Source organism: Molossus molossus, unplaced genomic scaffold, assembly GCF_014108415.1.
Source record: "Molossus molossus isolate mMolMol1 unplaced genomic scaffold, mMolMol1.p scaffold_m16_p_4, whole genome shotgun sequence".
NCBI classification, from domain to species: Eukaryota; Metazoa; Chordata; class Mammalia; order Chiroptera; family Molossidae; genus Molossus; species Molossus molossus.
Window position 1 is genome coordinate 52,555,601 of NW_023425377.1, and position 20,892 is coordinate 52,576,492.

The window sequence follows — 20,892 nt, forward strand, 5'->3', positions numbered from 1 at the left end:
GGAGTTCCCTGGGGTCTGCGAGTCTGTGGCTTCAGCGGCTACAGAGTTTCCAGGGCCCTGCACGGCAGGGAGGGAGGCGGTAGAATTAACTTTCAGCCGCATTCCCCGGTCCCACCGAGTTGCCTGGGGTCCGCGAGTCTGTGTGGCTTCAGCGGCTACAGAGTTTCCAGGGCCGTGCACGGCGGGGAGGGAGGCGGTAGAGTTAATTTTCCGCCGCGTTCCCCGGTCCCGCCGAGTTCCCTGGGGGCCAGGAGTCTGTGCGGCTTCAGCGGCTACAGAGTTTCCAGGGCCCTGTACGGCGGGGAGGGAGGCGGTAGAATTAACTTTCCGCCGCGTTCCCCGGTCCCACCGAGTTGCCTGGGGTCTGCGAGTCTGTGTGGCTTCAGCGGCTACAGAGTTTCCAGGGCCGTGCATGGCGGGGAGGGAGGCGGTAGAATTAATTTTCCGCCGCGTTCCCCGGTCCCGCCGAGTTCCCTGGGGGCCAGGAGTCTGTGCGGCTTCAGCGGCTACAGGGTCTTGCACGGCGGGAGGGGAGGCAGTAGAATTAACTTTCCGCCTAGTTCCCCGGTCCCTCTGAGTTCCCTGGTCCCGCCCAGTTCCCTGGGGGCCAGGAGTCTGTGCGGCTTCAGTGGAGAGTCTAGCCAGCTACAGAGTTTCAAGGGCCGTGCACGGTGGGAAGAAAGATGGTGGAATTAACTTCCCCTCTAGTTCCCCGGCCCCTGCCCAGGCCGCTGCGGACCCAGGGCTCTTGGTCCCCTCTCCCGTCCTCGCAAGCCTACCAGGACTGAGTAGGTGTTTCTGGTTAAGTGGTCCTCCAAGGTGTCCTTCGGCTGCCCTTTCTTGACGGTTTGCCTTTGTTTTCGTTGTAAATCCAGTTTGGTCTTGGGACATGGTCTGGGTCCCTCCATTCACTTTGCCGCCATTTTCGCAATCTCTATATTTTGGAAATAAACTCCTTATCTGATGTATCATTGGCAATTATGCTCTCCAATATACTGAGTTCCCTGTCAATTTTGATTATTGTTTCTTTTGCTGTGCAGAAGATATTTATTTCTTTAATTAATTAATTTATTTTTGTTACAGATGTTTCTCCCTTCCCCCCCCCAAATTCCTCTTCCCCTCCCTCCCTGCCTTGTCCCCGGCTTTGCTGTTCATGTCCATTGTTCATGCATATATGCATATAAGTTATGTGGTTTATTTCTCCCCCATCACCCCTCTGCTGGGGATTGTCAGTCTGTACCTCACTTCCATGTCTCTGGGAGTTACCCATTCCACAGACTGTTATGTTCATTATATTCCACAAATAAGTGAGATCATATGATACTTGTCTTTCTCTGTTTGGCTTGTTTCGCTTAGGATAATACTTTCCAGGTCCCTCCACGTCGTCTCAAAGGATAAGAGATCTTTCTTTCTTAGAGTTGCACAGTACTCCATTGGGTATATGTACCACAGCTTTTTTATCCATTTGTCTACTGATGGACACTTGGGCTGTTTCCAGATCTTAGCTATTGTAAATAGTGCTGCTACAACCATGGGGGTACATATATTCTTTCTGATTGGTGTTTCAGGCTTCTTAGTGTATATTTCTAGAAGTGGGATCACTGGGTCAAATGGAAGTGCAATTTTTATTTTTTTGAGGTAACACCATATTGTTTTCCATAGTGGCTGTACCAGTCTGCATTCCCACCAGCAGTGTACTAGAGTCCCCTTTTCTCCACACCTGCGACAACACTTGTTGTTTGATTATTTGTTGATGGCGGCCATTCTGACATGTGTCAGGTGATACCTCATTGTTGTTTTAATTTGCATCTCTCTGATGATTAGTGATGTTGAGCATTTCTTTATATGTCTCTTAGCCATTTGTATGTCCTGTTTAAAGAAGTGTCTATTTAGTTCTCTGCCCATTTTTTAATTGGGTTCTTTGTCTTCCTTTTGTTGAGTTGTATAAGCACCCTATATATATTAGAAATTAATCCCTTATCTGATATATCATTGGCAACTATGCTCTCCCATACAGTAGGTAGCTTTTTCGTTTTGATGATTATATCTTTTGCTGTGCAGAAGCTTTTGAGTTTCATGTAGTCCCATGTGTTCATTTCCTCCTTTGTTTCTATTGCCTCAGGTGATGTATCAGTGAAAATTCTGCTGCATATGATATCTGAAATTTTGTTGCCTACAGTTTCTTCTAGGATTTTTATGGATTCATGAGTCATATTTAAGTCCTTTATCCATTTTGAGTTTATTCTTGTGTAGGGTGTAAGTTGATGGTCTAGTTTCATTTTTTTTTTTTTGCATGTAGCTGTCCAATTTTCCCAACACCATTTATTAAAGAGGCTATCCTTACTCCACTGTATGCTCTGGCCACCTTTGTCAAATATTAATTGAGCATATTGCCTTGGTCCATTTCTGGGTTCTCTGTTTTCTTCCACTGGTCTATATGCCTGTACTTGTGCCAGTACCAAGCTGTTTTGATTACAATGGCTTTGTAATATAACCTGAAATCTCATAGTGTGATTCCTCCAAATTTGTCTTTCTTTTTCAAGATTGCTGTGGCTATTCAAGGTCTTTTTTGGTTTCATATGAACTTTTGAAGTATTTGTTTTAATTCTGTGAAATATGTCGTTGGTATTTTGATGGGGCTTGCATTGAATCTATAGATTGCTTTGGGTAGTATGGACGTTTTAATGATGTTAATTCTTACAATTCATGAATAGGGTATGTGCTTCCACTTTTTTATATCTTCCTCTATTTCTTTTTTCAATGACTTGAAGTTTTTGGTGAATATGCCCTTTATTTCTTTGATTAAGTTTATTCCTAAGTATCTTAATTTTTTTTGCCGCAATGGTAAATGGGATTGTTTTCTTAGTTTCTCTTTCTGTGAGTTCATCATTGGTGTATAAGAATGCCATTGATAATGATAATACCTTATGCCTATATAGCCCACCCCCTCACCACCACCCCCATCACCCCTGAAGTTTACCAGTCATCTCATCTTGTCATTACCTTTGGTCCATTGAGTTGGGCACAACAGATATTTTCCCCATCACTGCCCATTTTTTACAAGGAGTTGGAGGGATTGTCCCTAGGTTCCATGACTGGGACCTCTGGCTCAGTTCTTCACTTAGAGTGGACTCTAATGTCCTCTACTCTTTCCATCAAAACAGAGCTTCCAAAATGACTGTCATTCTTGCACTGTCTTCATAGCTGTGATGTTTATCTACTTGCCATCTCACCTATTAATGTTTTTATTGACATAGACTCTTAATACTTTTATTTAGAAAAAAATATTTTAATCACAATCATAAAATGAAATACCAGAATCACTTGCCAGAAATAAAAAGTGACCATAAAAATAAATACCATGAAAACAAAGAGGTGTTATCAATCCAGTTAGATTTTTTTCCTTCCCTGCCAAAGACTCAGAGATGAAGGCTCCCTTTCCCTCTGTTAAAAAAAAAAAAAAAAAAAGATTAACAACCGTTATTGAGGCACTAAAAGTAGGACCAAAATGAAGACTTTCTCTTTGATGCAATCAGAATTGAAATGGAGTTCAAAAGGGAAAAAAAAAAAAAGAATGTCATCGATTTCTTGATGTTAATTTTGTATCCTGCTACTTTGTCAAATACATCTATTAAGTTTAGTAAATTTTTGATGGAATTTTTGGGGTTTTCTATGTATAGTATCATGTCATCTATGAATAATGACAGTTTCACTTCCTCCTTTCTAATTTGGATCCCTTTTATTTTTTCTTCATGTCTGATTGCTGTGGCTAAGACTTTCAGTACTATGATAAATAAGAGTGGCAAAAGTAGGCATTCTTGCCTTATTTCTGTTCTTAAGGGAAATGCTTTTAGTTTCTGCCCATTAAGTATGATGTTGGCTGTAGGTCTTTCATATATGGCCTTTATTATGACAATATATGATCCCTCTATTCCCACATTGCTGAGCGTTTTTATCAGAAATGAATGCTGGATTTTGTCGAAGGCTTTTTCGGAATCTATTGATATGATCGTGTGGTTTTATTCTTCATTTTATTTATGTGGTGCATCATATTTATTGATTTGTGAATATTGTACCAGCCTTGCATCCCTGGGATGAATCCCAGTTGGTCATGGTGAATAGTTTTTTTGGTGTATTGCTGGATCCTATTTGCTAGTATTTTGTTCAGGATTTTGGCATCTATGTTCATCAGGGATATTGGCCTGTAGTTTTCTTTCTTTGTAGTGTCTTTTTCTGGTTTTGGAATTAGAATTAGGCTGGCTTCATGAAACAAGTTTGGAAGTCTTCCTTCTTGAATTTTTTGAAATAGTTTGAGGAGAATGGGTGTTAGTTCTTCTTTGAATGTTCGGTAAAACTCCCCCGTGAAGCCATCCGGGACTGGGCTTTTGTTTGCTGGGAGAGTCTTGATTACATCTTCAATTTCTTCTGTTGTTATTGGTCTGTTCAAGTTTTCTATCTCTTCCTGATCCAGTTTTGGGTGACTATGTGTTTCTAGAAATTTGTCCATTTTACTTAGATTGTCAATTTTGTTGTTATATAATGTTTTTTTTCATCCTCACTCGAGGATATTTTTCCATTTTTTGTACAGATAGAGTGGGAGGGAGAGAGAGGAAGGGAGAGAGAGAGAGAAACATCGACCTGAAGGGACACATCGAGTGGCTGCCACCCGCATGACCAACCAGGGCCGGGGACAAACTGCAACCGAAGTACGTGCCCTTTGTGGGAACTGAACCCGGGTCACTCCGGACCGCAGGCCGATGCTCTAACCGCTGAGCCAAACTGGCCAGGGCTATAATTTTTCATAGTAGTTGTTAATGATCTTTTTTATTTCTGTGGTGTCAGTTGTTACTTCTCCTCTTTCGTTTCTGATTTTGTGTATTTGGGTTCTCTCTTTGTTTCTTGGTAAGTCTAGCTAAGGGTCCATCCATCTTGTTTTTGTTTTTAGTTTTTTAGTTTGTTTTTTTTTTAGTTTAAACGTTTTTTTCTTTTTAAATCTTTATTGTTGGATGTGAAATGTGTTACAGATGTTCCACATTTTCCCCCCATTGTCCCCCTCCTCCCCACTCCTGTCCCCCTCCGCCTTTTCCCACACTATTGTCTGTGTCCATTGGTTATGCATATAAGTTCTTCGGTTTATTTCTTCCCACCTCCCCAACCCCTTTCTCTTTGAGGTTTGTCAGTCTAGCAATGAATTTGTGCTTCTTAATCCCTTCACCTTTTTCACCGATTCCCCCAACCCCCTTCCCAACTGGCAACCAACAAAATGTTCTCTGTATCTATGAGAATGTTTCTGTTCTTCCTGTTCATTTTGTTTGTAGATTCCATTGTTGATAGATATGTATTCATTGCCATTTTGTTTGTTCATACATTTTATCTCTTTCTTCAAAAAGACCCTTCATCATTTCATATAATAACGGTTTGGTAGTGATGAACTCCTTTAACTTTTTCTTGTCTGGGAAAGTTTTTATATGTCCATCGATTCTAAATGACAGCTTTGCAGGATAGAGTAATTTTGGTTGTAGGTTCTTGGTTTTCATCACTCTGAATATTTCTTGCCACTCCCTTCTGGCCTGCAAAGTTTGTTTTGAGAAATCAGCTGATAGCCTAATGGGAACTCCCTTGTAGGTAACTAGCTGCCTTTCTCTTGCTGCTTTTAAGATTCTCTCTTTGTCTTGAACCTTTTGCAGTTTGATGATGATGTGTCTTGGTGTGGGCCTCTTGGGGTTCATCTTGTTTGGGACTCTCTGTGCTTCCTGGACTTGTATGTCTGTTTCCTTCGCCAAGTTAGGAAAGTTTTCTGCCATTATTGTTTCAAACAGGTTTTCGATTTCTTGTTCTCTCTCTTCTCCTTCCGGCGCCCCCAAGATGCGAATGTTGGCACGCTTGAAGTTGTCCCAGAGGCTCCTTACACTATCCTCCTTTTTTTGGATTCTTTTTTCTTTTTGCTGTTCTGATTGGGGATTTTTTACTTCCTTATATTCCAAATCAATGGTTTGCTCCTTGGATTTACATACTCTATTATTGAAGCTGTGTAAATTATTCTTTATTTCAGTTAATGCCTCCTTCAATTCTAACTGTGTATCCATGATTTCTAACTGGTCCTTTTTTGTGCTCTTGAGGCCCTCCCTAAGTTCACTGAGGTTCTCACTAAGTTCATCGAGCATCCTTATAAGCAGTATTTTGAACTCAGTATCTGTTAGGTTGCTTATCTCCCTTTTCCTTAGTTCTTTTATTGGGGTTTTGTTCTGTTCTTTCATTTGGGACCTGTTTCTTTGTATCCTCATTTTGGCTGCCTCCCTGTGTTTGTTTCTGTGTATTACTTAAGGAGAGGTATGGGGCTCGCGGAGACCCGATGCTGCTCATTTGAAATAATTTAGGGAAAACCTAAAGCAGGATCCAAGACCGGCCAATCATATGGTTAAGCAAGTGGCAACAGCTTGGGTGGGCTTGAAAGTTGTGTGGGGTGGGGCGGGGCCTCAGGGAGTCAGCAGGGCGGGACTACCAGTGTGAGCCAGGTTGCTAGAGTCCCAGATATGGCTTCTGTCTGCCGCCCCCGGGAAGGGCTCACTAAAGGAACAAAGGCCTCTTACAGCACGTTTGTTCCTGAGGAAGCCCCCTCTCCAGCCCTCGCTCCAGTGCCCAATAGTTCAGTTCTTCCCTGTATGTCTCTGGCGCCCCTCGAGCTGCCTCCCCTCCGAGCTTAGAGGGAGAGAGTCTGATAAGTCCCTTTAGGGAGCTGCCTGGGGCTCCAGCCAGGTCAGCTTCCCTGAGCCTCAGTTTCTGCTGTTTTTTCCAGCCAGAAGTTATGGGGACTTCTCTTCCTGGCACTGGAACCCTGAACGGGGCACCTGGTGTGGGATGGGGACCCCTCAGTCCTCAGGAAGGACCTTCCCAGCCGTGGGAGCCTCCTGATTTTTATCCGCCACGCTTTGGTGTGGGACTAGCCCTTCGCGCCGCCGTGCCGCCGCCGCCGCTGCGCCACCGCTGCCATCCCTCCCGCCGCCCCTCCTACCAGTCTGGATGTAGCTGCTTTTTTTTTTAATTCCGTAGTTGTACGACTTCCATTCAGCTTGATTTTAGGTGGTTTTGAATGATGGTTGTTCTGTAGCTTAGTTGTAACTTTGATGTGTTTGTGGGAGGATGCGATACTGCCTTTACCAACGCCGCCATCTTGACTGGAAGTCTCCATCCATCTTGTTTATCTTTTCGAAAACCAGCTTATTGTTTCATTGATCCTTTGAATTGTTTTTTTTTTTTTTGGACTCATTTATTTCTGCTCTGATCTTTACTATTTCCTTCCTTCTACTTGCTCTGGGGTTTTCTTTTTGTTTGCTTTCTAGTTCTTTAAGTTGTGAGGTAAGGTAGTTTATTAGAGATTTTTCTTGTTTTTTTGAGGTAGGCCTGTAGTGCTATGTACTTCCCTCTCAGAACTGCTGTCACTGCATCCCATAGATTTTGTGTTGTAGTGTGTTAATTTTCATTGGTTTCCAGGAAGTTTTTAATATCTTCCTTGATCTCCTTGGTAACTCATTCATTGTTTAATAGCATGCTATTTAGCTTCCATGTGTTCAAATGTCTTTGCATGTTCTCATTGCAGTTGATTTCTAGTTTCATGCCATTGTGATCTGAGAAGATCCTTGATATAATTTCAATCTTCTTGAACTTGTAGATACTTATTTTGTGCCCTAAGATGTGGTCTACCTTTGAGAATGTCCCATGTACACTTGAGAAGAATGTGAATTCTGTAGTTTTGAGTTGTAATTCTCTGTAGATATCTATTAAATCAAGTTGGTCTAGTGCTTCATTTAGAGTCCCTGTTTTCTTGCTAATTTTTTGTCTACAGGATCTATCCAGTGGTGTCAACGTGGTGTTGAAATTACCTGCTATGGTTGTATTGCTATCGATATCCCCTTTGAAGTCTTCCAGAGGATTTTTAATATATTTTTGTGTCCTATGTTGGGTGCATATATGTTCAGCAAGGTTATATTTTCCTGTTGGATAGATTCTTTCAATATTATGTAGGGGCCTTCTTTGTCTCTAAATATGGTCTTCATTTTGACATCTTTTTTTTAATCAGATATGAGTATTGCCCCCCAAGCTCCTTTTTCCTTTCTGTTTGATTGGAAGATTTTTTTCCATCCCTTCACTGTCAACCTATGTGAGTTATTTGTTGTGAGGTGGGTCTCTTGTTAACAACATATAGATGAATCAAGATTTTTTTCCCAATCTGCTACTCTGTGTCTTTTTATGGGAGCCTTCAATCCAGCTATTCCGTGTCTCTTTATGGGAGCCTTCAATCCATTTACATTTAAGGTGATTATTTATATGAATTTATTTGTTGCAATTTTTGTTTGGTGTGGTTATATTTTTCTTTCTATTTCTGCTGCTAATTACAGCAGTCCTTTGAACATTTTTTTGCAGTGCTGGACTGGTGCTAATTTATTCCCTTAGGCTTTTTTTTTTTTTTTTTTTTGTCTGGGAAGCTCTTTATTTGACCTTCTATTGTGAATGATAGCCTTGCTGGATAGAGTAGTCTTGGATTCAGATATTTGTTTTTCATGACCTTTATTACCTCATGCCATTCCCTTCTGGCCTGTAGTGTTTCTGTTGAGAAGTCAGCTGAGAGTCTAATGGGGTCTATTTGTCTTTGATTTTTGGCATTTTGATTACTATGTGTCTTGGTGAGTGCCTGTTTCGGTTCTTCTTACTTGGGGTTCTCTGTGCTTCTTGAACTTGTATGCCTTCTTGCTTCACCAAATTAGGGACGTTTTCTGTCTCATTCTTCAAATATATTCTCTAACACCTGCTCATTTGCTTTTTTCGGGGGGACTCCTATGATGCAAATGTTATTACGTTACCAGTTGCCCCACAGTTGTCTTAAGGTGTCTTCCTGTTTTTTAATCGTTTTTTTCTTTTGGTTTTCTGATTGGTTGATTTTTTTTACCCTATCATCTAATTCACTGATCCAGTCCTCAGCTTCCTCTACTCTGCTATTTAGTCTTTCCAATGTGTTCTTTATTTCTGATATGTCATTCTTCATTTCTTCTTGGTGGCTTTTAAATTCTAACTGGTTAATTTTCAACATTTCTATGTCTTTACTCATGGTGCGCATGTCCGTACACATGCTGTTGAACTTCCTCAAGATCATGGCTTTGAATTCTAGTTCTGTTAACTTGCTTAACTGCACCTCATTTATTTCCTATTTAGTAGGGGTCTCTTGTTCTTTCATTTGGCTTTGTTTCTGTGTTTCACCATTTTGGCTATCACAGTGGGCTTTGGATCTGCCAAATTTTCCCTGTGGGTGTTGGTATTCTGCTGTTTGTGGTTCCTTCTCCTGGGTTTGCATGAGCCAGGGAGGACCTACCTTCCCCATCACTGTTAAGTCTTACTTTTCTGCTTAATGTTGCTAGCCCAGGGAATAGTACAGTTATCCTTTATCTTTTTGCCTCAAGGCTATCAGTTGAAATTACCTGAAGAGCCTTGGCTTCTCATTTGAATGAAAAACTCCCTCAGGTGCTCAGAGTAAGAGGATTTTCCGAGGGTGGGTCAGTTGCTGGTTGTTAATGGACCTCAATTAGCATTTCAATGGCCATTTTGTTGGGTTGAATCTTTGAGGGAGTGGCCTCCACCTCTCCCCAGAGCCCTGGGAAGGAGTAAGATGACCACAAACCATCGTGGCCGCAACTCAGTTAAAGCTCTGAGTGCCCTTCATATCCTCAGTGTTCCTACACAGTTCCAGTCCAGTCTGCCCTTCCTTTGCCAGAGCCAAAGTTAAGTGGCTGGTGCTATTTTAGCTTCTGTCCCAGCTCTGTGCTGTGGAGCTCTTTTGGTGTTTAACCCGAGGGCGCCACTCACAGCCACGGCCACTTCTCACAGCTAAGGCAGATGCTCATAGCCAAGGCCATTGCTCACAGCCAATGCTGCTGCTCACAGCCAATGCTGCTGCTCACAGCCAAGGCCTCTTCAGACTGTTGGCTTCCATACCCCCTCTCGTGTTTCTGCAAGCCTACCAGTATTGAGTCACTGTTGCTGGTTATGTGGTCCTTTGAGCTGCTTTTCTGTTGCCTTTTCCTGATGATTTGTCTTTATTTTCATTGTAATTCCTGTTTTGTCCTGGGAGATAGTTTGTGTAGCTTCCATTCACTCTGCTGCCATTTTGGAATCCCCCATGGTTGGTTTTCTTTTTTTTTTTTTAATCCTCACCCGAGGATATATTTTGATATTTTGTTCAGATAGAGTGGGAGGAAGAGAGAGAGAAACATCGACATGAAAGGGACACATCTAGTGGTTGCCACCCACATGACCCAACCAGGGCCGGGGACAAACTGCAACCGAGGTACGTGCCCTTAGCGTAAACTGAGCCCAGGTCTCTCCGGACCACAGGCTGACACTCTAACCGCTGAGCCAAACTGGCCAGGGCCCATGGTTGGTGTTTAATGTTTCTATATCTTGACTCAGGGTGCTGATGTCCTTACTCATGCTGTTGAGCTTCCTCAAGATCATGGCTCTGAACTCTACCTCTGATAATGTGCTTAGCTGCATTTCATTGATGTCATCTTTGATAGAGTTCTCTTGTTTTTCCATTTGGGATTTGTTTCTTTGTTTCACCATTTTGGCTATCTCAGTGGGTTTTGGAGCCTGGCAAATTTTCCCTGTGGGTGTTGGTGTTCTGCTGTTTGTGGCTTTCTCTACTGGGTTTGGATGACCTTGGGTGGGCCCATGGTAAACACCACTGTTAAGTGTTACTTTTCTTGGTAGATTTGCAAGCCCAGCAAATGTTCAGTTATCGTCTAGCTTTTTTTCTGGTGGCTAGTAGTTTCAGTTACTTAGTGCCTTGGAATGTAGCCCTGGTGTTCTGCATAAGAGGATTTCCAGAGGATGGGATAAATGCTGGTTGTTAATGAGCCTCAATTTGCATTTATTTGCCTCACCTGGGAAAGGCTGAATCTCCAAAGGTTGGGGGCTGCCTCTTTTTCTTACCAGCTGCCTCTTTTTCTTACTGCTGGGGGAAGGAGCACAGAGGCCATTATTCTTTGTGGCTGCAACTGAGCAAAAACGCTGAGTGCCCTGCTAATCCCAGGTGTCCCCAGTGAGTTCCAGACCATTCTGCTTTCCCTCTGCCATAGCCACCAGGTGAGTGGCTGTGGCTATTTTAGCTCTGTGTGTTGGGTCTTTGTGCTGTGGAGCGGACTTGGTCTTTACTCCCCAAGGGTGGTGCTCACAGCTAAGACTGCTGCTGTCTGTGAGCTCCCAGCCTGTCACCTTCTGGTGCCCTTGCAGATCATACCAGTGTCCCTGGTTATATGGTCCTGTCCTGCTGCCTTTCTGTTGCTTTATTCTGAGGATTTGTCTTTATTTTAGTTGTGATTCTCATTTGGTCCTGGGAGATCGTCTGTGTAGCTTCTATTTACTCCGCTTTCATTTTTACATCCTCTAAGCCTATCTTTTGAGGAGCTGGGTTGCACAGGCCTTTCTGGTGCCCCTGCACTCTGCAGATTTCTCAGTAACTGGATTGTACAGTTTCTTTCGGGACCCGGCTCTATGCCTATGTTATGGGCTGCTTGGTTACACAGGCCTCTTGGTGGTTCAGCATTATGCAGGTTTCACAGGTAACTGGATGGCACAGTTTCTGCTGGGTTTTGCAGGCCACTCTGGTGCCTCAGCACTCCACAGGTCCCACAGGTAACTAGATCATGCAGTCCCTGCTGGGTCACACAGGCCTCTCTGCTGTTTCAACACCCTACAGATCCCATGTGTAACTGGATTGCACAGGCCCTGCTGGGTCACAAAGGCCTCTCTGGTGCCCCTGCACCCTGCAAGTCCAGTGTGGCTATAGCTAGATAGCACTAGTCTCTCTGGGGCTTTGGCTTCCCACTGCTCTTGTGAGCGGCTGGACCACAATGGACTCTGTGGAGCCCCATATCCTGCCTCTGGCAGCTGGGAAGTGCTGCTGCCCCATGGGGCTCAACTCCATCTCAGCTTTTGCTATAGTTTTGGGGGATGGGTCTCAGCTGCTGGTCTGTCCTTCTGTTGCCTGGGGATGGAAGTCTGCTCCCCAGCCTCTGTTGCTGGGTGTATATCTGGACTCTGATCAGGATTCTACTATGGGGGATGGTGCTAGGCTCTGGGATATCTGTGGCTCCTGCGACCAGCACTTTATGAGCTCCACTACTGTGCACCAGTCCGTGTTGACACAGAGTGTCCACTGGTCCGATGTTGTCAAGTGCACTGGTGGGCTCAGGTTGCTGGGCCCTAGCCGCTCCCACTGCCTCCTCCCTAGGAAGACCCGGGATTTTCCAAAATGGTGAGACCTGCCCTGGCATGGGGAGAAGGGCCCTTGAGGGCCATTTATTGCAGTAATTATCTGCTCCAGTCCACAGCACAAGAACTTTCTGCTCCATGGTTCTGCACTGCTGGTGTTTGGTCATCTTCCTTCACATCTACTCACACTCTCTCACACACTCACCCACCCTGGAGTCCTGCCCGCTGCCATCTTCTACTGGCAAATAGAAAAAAATCAGTTTACTATATTTTCAGATTCCACATATTAGTTAGATCATGTGATATTTGTATTTCTCTATCTGGCTTATTTCACTCAGCGTAATATTTTCCTGGTGCATCCATGCTATTTCAAAGAGTAAGAAATCCTACTTTTTTTTACAGCTGATAGTATATTTACATGGCTTTTTAATTTAACAAACCAATAGAGAAGTACAAATTTATAAATTGAATTCCTAAATACAGTAATCTACTCGCAATTTTTACTTGTGTGCTACCAGGTAACATTAAAAGTCAGAAATCAGAAAATGGAGATCTAGCTGTGGGCCCTCTATGCATGAGATGTCTTCTCTCCTCTTGGGTTTATGCAGATGCTCTACCAGGTAAAACTGTACATTTGGAGAAAATGAAGGCACCTCTCCTGGTTGTGGCCCATTACTCTATAAATGCAGTGGACCACAATATTTGTGCAAATGTATGGCAATGACCCCCAGTGATGCCACTTTTCTGAAAGAAAAAATGGAAGGGATCCTATTGGTGCTCCAGGGTCATCCTCCATGCTTCAGGAAAACTTATGAATCCACAGGGATCATTAGTACATACACTGAGGTGTGTTGTGGGCATGCATCACATAAAACCCTATAGGGTCCAGACAGAAAATGAGGACACCATAATAATGCGTTCCTTGATATTTTAAGAATTTATTGTTTCATGTCCCATCTCACAAATAGAGTTGAGACTCACTCCATTGTGTGTGTTTGTGTGTGTGTGTGCTTGTGTGTGTATACTGCTGAGCTATTTGTTCCCTTTTCCTGCTCTCAAGAATTATTATATGTCTAAAAAACAATTTAGCCATAATTGTTTTCATCCTACCTGGAACAGGATCAATGAGTTTTCCTCCTTAGATCTACTAAAAATAAAGAAACATTAAGTATTTTGACATTTTTTTACTAAGAATTTTATGTTTGAAAAAAAAAGATCCATTTTCCTAGATAGTGGAAAAATTTTATAGGTGCATTGATTAATATTATTATTACTAATTTAAGGAGCTAACAAAGTGAACTATTTTATTCATTTATTTAGTTTTATTAAATTTACAGGGGTGAAATTAGTTAACAAAATTATATAGGTTTCAGGTGTACGATTCCATAATACATCATCTGTATATAGTATTGTGTGTTTACTAACCCAAGGCAAGTCTCCTTCCATCACCATTTATCCCCTTTACTCTCTCTACCCTACTTCCCTTCTGGCAATCACCATGCTGATGTCTGTGTCTAAGAAGTATTTTGTTGTTATTGTTTGTTTGCTTAATCCTTTCTGTTCAAAAACTGACTATGGGAAAATGGAGCAAATATCATATACCCCTGATTTATTAGATTGTGTGCACCTGATCAGATTTTAATTCTCTCACAGAGGCAATGATGATATCACAAGACTGAAAAATTATACAATAAGAAAGTAAATAAATGAATAATAATTGAGTCCTTGCAGTCAGCCAGGCAAAACCATACTTTTTTTGAGTCAACTGACTAAAGAATATGTCAAAATAATTATTTGGATACTTTTGAGTAGATATAGTCATAGAGTCTGGATGTGAAGAGAATATTCCATATAGGTGAATGTGTAGAACCTACAGATGTGTAGAATGTACTTTCTGTTCACATATGGGCCACCTCCATCCTGCCCACTTTCTCATACAGTGGAAGAGCAGCTCCCCAGAAATATGCATGGAGGGTTGGTGCTTGGAGTACAGATGGGTTCAATAAATCTCTGTGTCTCAATTTCTCAATTTTTCTTTTAGAGTTGAAATTACTACTCTAAATTTGCTTAGCTCCTTCTGCTGGTTAATGAAGCTATTTTACTTCCTGCTCCCACCAGCTCCACATATCACTATCCTTCTAGTTCTCATCATTTAGTGTCTTCTCACATGCAAGATTAATCAGCAATTTAGTTAATTCACTTGACAAAACAGCCATCCCATTGTGGGGTGGAGTTTGATAAAATGATTAAATTAGTTATTTAAGTAAATCATCCAGTTTCTAATCAAGTGTAGACATAGAAACTAGAGTCTAATGTTATGGAGTGATCTTTAATCATTCTTCATGAATTTAGTTATTCTTCATAATAATGTGAGTTAGAAGAAAAGGCCAATGTATAATAACAGAGGGATGCACAGTAGTGGGGAAGTGATGACAAAGAGAGCAGTGGGGAGAGGAGGTGGCACTGTTGTGCAGTTTATATGAAAAGGGACACATAGAGCATAAGTCAGTTTCTTAAAAAAAAAAGGTTTATTTCATATAATATTAGAAAATGTTCTCCATGATTCTAGCAAGTGTAAAAGAGATAGCATGTGTTGTGTGTATGAGGCAATGCATGATTCGAGGTGTCATTGTGTTGTTATAAGGAATTATGAGAACATGCCTGTCAGTAGACTTTATCACCTCTGAAAACTCAGCCTTATATTTAAATTTTCTTTATACTTAAAAATAGATTTTACTCACTTAGCACTTAACATGAAAGTTTATTGGCCAGTGAATAGTTATAAATAATAATAATACCACTGTAGTATACCATATTTCACAAAACACTTTCAGTTTCATCATTTAATTCAACCCCAGCAAAACAATCATTTATCATTCAGCAAGTATGCAGTTAGTGAAACCATGGACAAACCAGTGTTGGAGGTGCTTGAGTGATTTTGAATATATTGCTGTCAACAGACAAAGACCTCTCCATGCAAAGTGCTTACATTCTACCTCCCCAACCCCCAAAAAAGCAATAAAACAAAATGAACTAATAAATAAGACAGCAATGTAACACATTCAAAGTTGATAATATATATTATAAAATTATTGTCCAATATGTTATTGGAATATATTCTAATATATTATTGGTGAAGTGCACTGTGTAGGTGGGCCCTGGGTGGATAAGGGCTGTATAGTCCTGATAATCTGAATTTGATCAGGCTTTGTAGATTAAAGGGAATGAGTAGAGGAGACATCAGGGAAAAGGTAATTGCAGGTACAGGGCACAGCTGGGAGAAAAGCCTGATGGTGGAAAGTGGCCAGCAAGATGAAAAGGGGAAGTAAGAAGAGGGAGACAAAATCAGAGAAAAAAACTGCATACACATTCTATAGTGCCTGAGGGTTTACTGTAAGTATTTTAGCATTCCCTGAGTTGAATGAGAGGTCATTGTGATTTTACTTCCGCCTTGGGCACTAAAAGGATGAGTCAGGATGCTGCATTGAGAATAGACGTGAGAATAGCCAGAGCACAGCCAGGATTCTACTATTAGGATACTGATGATAAAGTAACCCCAAGGGAGAGGAGGGGAGTTCAGGCCATGGATGCAGATGGCAAAGGTAGAGCTGGCAGAGTTTTGGTGATGCTGTGAAGGGAAAGCTATTAGCATTTGCTGGTGAACTGAAATTGGTACAGTGAAATCAATTGAGAAATCCAGAGCATTTTTACCTGAGCAATTAAAACAATGTAGTTGTTATCCATTTCGATGGAGAAACTTCTGTGTGTGTGTGTGCAAGGTATGAGTTTTTTTTTTTTTTTTTAATGTCTTAGAAGAGAAAACACCATAAAATTCTGGGTATCGAAGTCAAAGAGAAGGGCTAAATTTTGGCAAAATTATCATAACATCACTAACATAATGTTAAACCACTTTGCATCAATAATGGTTTAGCACTTAAACATTTAGTATTGAAGTGATTTAGCACTTGGTTAGCAATTATTTATTAGATACAGATACACAAAAATATAGTAGCAAAGTTAGCCTTCAATGACAAAACGTTTGTTGGGAACATACAGAATATACTTTAAAAATAAGTCCGATATTATTATTTCTTCTCCATCATCCTCATTATCTTTATATTAAATTTAAGTAGCAAAGTTGAATTTTAACCAATCATATGAATCATGACCATAAATACTTACCATAATATTGTGAAGGCAGTATTATTGTTCTATATATATAAACTGCATTAACTAGCTGATGCTGTGAGGGTTATATTTTTGAACTCTTATAATGAGTAAAGGGCTCATGCTTTGAAGAACTAGTTGAATCAGAATTCTGAAAAATTCTACTCTAAAACATATTCCAAAAATAAAGAAAAAAATTGAAATCCCAAAGGGTATGGTGTGGGTTTCAGTAATATTAGATTCAGAGGAACAAATTTCATAATTCTTAAAAATCAATCCCAGAATGTAGATCTTGAAAGTAATTAGTCATAGCAATTGTAAATCTACAAAGTAATGATTATCTCTGTTAATCTGGAAGATAATGAAAGGTGAAACAATAATAAGTATCATGCAAAAAAAGAGAGGTAGACAAACAGAGAGAAAGACACAGGTAAAGAAAGAGTAAATAGAGACGGAGTGAGAGAGGAGAAGAAAAATTAAGAAGAGAAACAATCACAAATATGATGCTAGAAGGATATTAAACAGTTCTCAATCAATTTGAGATCTGCCATTTTTACTTCTAGTCAAGATGGCAGTGTAGGTAAACACAGTACTCGAATCCTCCCACAACCACATCAAAATTACAACTGAACTGCAGAACAACCATCATTCAGATATGCCTGAAATCTAGTTAAATAAAAACCCTACCACCAAGATTTAAAGAAGAAGCCACATTGAGACTGGGAGAAGGGGCAGAGGTGTGGAACAGGCTGGTCCTATGCTCATGTGTGATGGTTTAATGTTCAAAGGGAGATCTTGGCTGTGGAAGTCCCTCTGGAGGAGCAAGGGGTCCTAGCCCCACACCTCACCTTCTAGCCCAGGGTTCCTGAGCCAGGAATAGAAGACCCCATATTTTCTGGCTGTAAAAACCAGCAGGGATTTTGGCTAAGTGAGACTGAAGGCTGCTGAAGTCCCAGGAAATTCCTCTTAAAGGGCCTGGGCAAAGACTTACTCAGGATTACTCCCTCTGTGATCCAGTACTGGAACAGCAGCTTGAAAGGAACCAAGGATATATAAGAAGAAACTAAATTGTCTGGGATTAGGGCAAGAGCTGGGGGTGGCAACTTTCTGCCAGACAAAAGGAATAACAGAGGCCAATGTACCTTTTCTGAACCCTCTCCCCATAGAGACAGAAGGCATGCATCATATCTAAGTCTCCATCATCCTGGCTTACACTGTTCAACCTGCCCTGCTAATTCCCTGAGATCCCAGCCCACCCAAAATGTGGGCTCACCCAAGCCATTTACAGTGGCTTTTTCATACAAATGGCCTTTCTTGCCTCATGCTTTGAAATTTCCTAAAATCTCCCAAACAAGCACCATCTAAATAGCCCCAGGCCCTCTTCTTAAGTGGCCCCAGGTCCAGCACTAATGCCAGTCAGGCTTGGTTTGCAGCTTGGTCTCTCCTGGGCACCTCCAAGCCCAACACAAGTAGAAACCATCTGCAAATTTCTTCTGTAGGTCATGTTGGGTGATCTCAGGCAGGTCACAGGTGATGGCTGACCTTCAACTCCCGGGAAGCTCCAGATTCAGTGCACCCAGTGAATAGCTTCAGACCACACCATAATAAAACTCTACTACCTCCATGAGTGACATGCTCAAGGGGTGTACTTAATGATCTCCAAAACCCCATTGAAGCAAATTCTGCTCCATAGAATTGAATACTGCACAGCAGCTCCTCTGCAGTAGTCGCAGTGGGTCCTCACAGCTGATTGGATTGGGAGTTAATCCCCCCAGTGACATCAACAGCAATTAAGGTGCAACTACAATAGAACAGTGCACATAGCCCACACAGGGGTGCACTGGGAGCACCCAGATCAGGTGACTGGGGAGGCTGCACCACTGGGCTCTACATGACACCTATTATACAAGGTCACTCTACCAAGTCCAAGAGACATAACAGCTCTGCCTGATACATAGAAACAAACAAGGAAGCAGCTAAAATGCAGAGACAAAAAAGTGGTCCTAAATAAAAGAACAGAAAAAATCTCTGGGGGGGGGGGGGACACTAAATGAAATGAAGGCAAGAAAACTACCAGATACAGATTTCAAAACAATTATAAGAATTTTAAGGAACTTCAACAGCATGAGAAAGGCCAAAGAAACCATAAAAAGGAACCAGTCAGAAATGAAGGACACACTAACTTAAATAAAGAATAATTTATCAGGAATTTAAGGCAGAGTAAATGAAGTCTAAATTAAATCAGCAATTTGGAATATAAAGAAGAAGAGGAAAAAAACCCAGTCAGAACAGAAAAAAGAATCTAACAAAGATAGTGTAAGGAGCACCTGGGACAACTTCAAGCATACAATCATTTGCATCGTGGGGGTACTGGATGGAGAAGAAGTACAAGAAGCAGTAGCAGCTATCTGCAGATCACTTTGTAGCTTATGCTGAGTGGCCCTGGATAGAACAGAGGAAGTGGCTGACCTTATCCCAGAGCCAGCACACCCAGTGGACAGCTTCAGACCATATCAAGGCACCACCACCCAACCACCTTCACAAGTGACACACTCAATGAGTGGACTCAATTGGTACCATAACCCTGCTGAAGTAAGTCTGGTTCTGGGTGGTGGGCCCATACACAGCTGATTCTCCAAGGGAGTCAGAGGCCAGTGGCTAGTAGGCACAGCTAGGACTTGTAGCTGATCATCCTGAGTAAATCCCTATTGGTATGCCAACAGCAATCAAGACTTAATTACAATAGAAGGGTGTAAAGTCCACACTAAGGGTGCACCTCAAGATCCCAGCTGGTGTGAACAGGGTGGCTATGCCACTGGATCCTACAGGACATCTACAACAATAGGCCACCCTAAAAAGCCTAGGAGACATAGCATCTCTACCTAATACATAGAAATAATCACAGGGATGCAGCCAAAATGAGGAGACAAAGAAACATGTCCCAAATAAAAGAAAAGTCCATCAGTAGATGAATGGATAAAAAAGTTGTGGTACATATACACAATGGAGTACTATGCAGCTGTAAGAAAGAAAGATCTCTTATCCTTTGAGACGACATGGAGGGACCTGGAAAGTATTATCCTAAGCGAAACAAGCCAAACAGAGAAAGACAAGTATCATAAGATCTCACTTATTTGTGGAATATAATGAACATAACAGTCTGAGGAATGGGGTAGTCCCAGAGACCTGGAAGTGGGGTACAGAATGACAATCCTCAGAAGAGAGGGTGGTGGGGGAGAACTTATGCACGGAACTTATATGCATGTATACATGAACAATGGACATGGACAACAAAGCTGGGGACAGGTCAGGGAGGGAGGGGGAGGGGAGAATCAGTGGGGAAAAAAGGAGAAACATCTGTAATAAAAATTAATTAATTTTAAAAAGCCCCTCCCCCCAAAAAAGAACAAAACTCCAGGAAAAGAATTAAACAAAATGAAGATAAGCAATCAATCAGATTCAAAACACAGGTTATAAGGTTGCTCAAGAAATTTGGTGAGACATTCAAGGGACTTAGTGAAACCTTCAAAAAACTTAGAGACCCCCAAGTAACTTAGTGAGAACATCAACAACATAAAAAAAGGACCAGTCAGAAATAATGGATGTACTAACTGAAATAAAGAATAATTTACAGGGAATCAATTAGAGTAGGTAAAGCCAAGAAGCAAACCATAGATTTGGATTATAAGGAAGCAAAAAAGACCCGATCAGAAGAGCAAAAAGAAAAAAAAATAATCCACCTTTGTTAAATATTAATTGAACATATTGTCTTGGGTCAATTTCTGGGTTCTCTGTTCTGTTCCATTGATCTATCTACCTGTTTTTGTGCCAGTACCAGGCTGTTTTGATTACAGTGGCTTTGTAGTATAACCTGATATCTGGTCATTCCTCCTGAGTTGTTCTTCTTTTTCAAGATTGCTGTGGCTATTCAGGGCCTTTTTTTGGTTCCATATGAATTTTTGGAATATTTGTTCTACTTCTGTGAAGTATATCATTGGTATTTTGATGGGGATTGCATTGAATCTATATATAGCTTTGGGTAGTACGGACAATTTAATGATGTTAATTCTTCCAATCCATGAACAAGGTATGCGCTTCCACTTTGTTGTATCTTCCTCTATTTCTTTTTTCAATATCGTGTAGTTTTCTGGGAAGAGATCTTTTACTTCTTTGGATAAATTCATTCCTAGATATCTTAATTGTTTTGCTGCAATGGTAAATGGGATTGTTGTTTTACTTTCTCTTTCTGTTAGTTCATTGTTGGTGAATAAAAATGCTGTCAATTTCTTTTTTTTTTTTTTTTTTTTAATCCTCACCCGAGGACATTTTTCCATTTTTTGTTCAGATAGAGCAGGAGGGAGAGAGAGGAAGAGAGAGAGAGAGAAACATCGATGTGAAGGGACACATCGAGTGGCTGCCACCCGCACGACCAACCAGGGCTGGGGACAAACTGCAACCGAGGTA

General features: G+C 41.4%; 1 protein-coding gene across 6 annotated transcripts in view; it reads right to left on the bottom strand.

The window, feature by feature from the left end:
* The window catches only part of TRIM58 (tripartite motif containing 58), a 193,067-nt gene that overhangs the window by 21,515 nt on the left and 150,660 nt on the right, over positions 1 to 20,892 (bottom strand). The window contains exons 7-8 of one of the 6 annotated variants that reach the window (XM_036239658.1): positions 3,361 to 3,444; positions 3,199 to 3,233 (exon numbers count right to left, since the gene is read on the bottom strand). The exons of 2 other annotated variants lie outside the window; for them this stretch is intronic. In XM_036239658.1, coding sequence (XP_036095551.1) covers positions 3,214 to 3,233; positions 3,361 to 3,444 — 104 coding nt within the window. In that variant the 3' untranslated portion in view covers positions 3,199 to 3,213. Of the gene's footprint in view, positions 1 to 3,198; positions 3,234 to 3,360; positions 3,445 to 10,961; positions 11,000 to 13,371; positions 13,406 to 20,892 lie in introns of those variants that run through there. 3 more of the 6 variants (XM_036239661.1, XM_036239655.1, XM_036239659.1) reach the window with 3 other exon arrangements.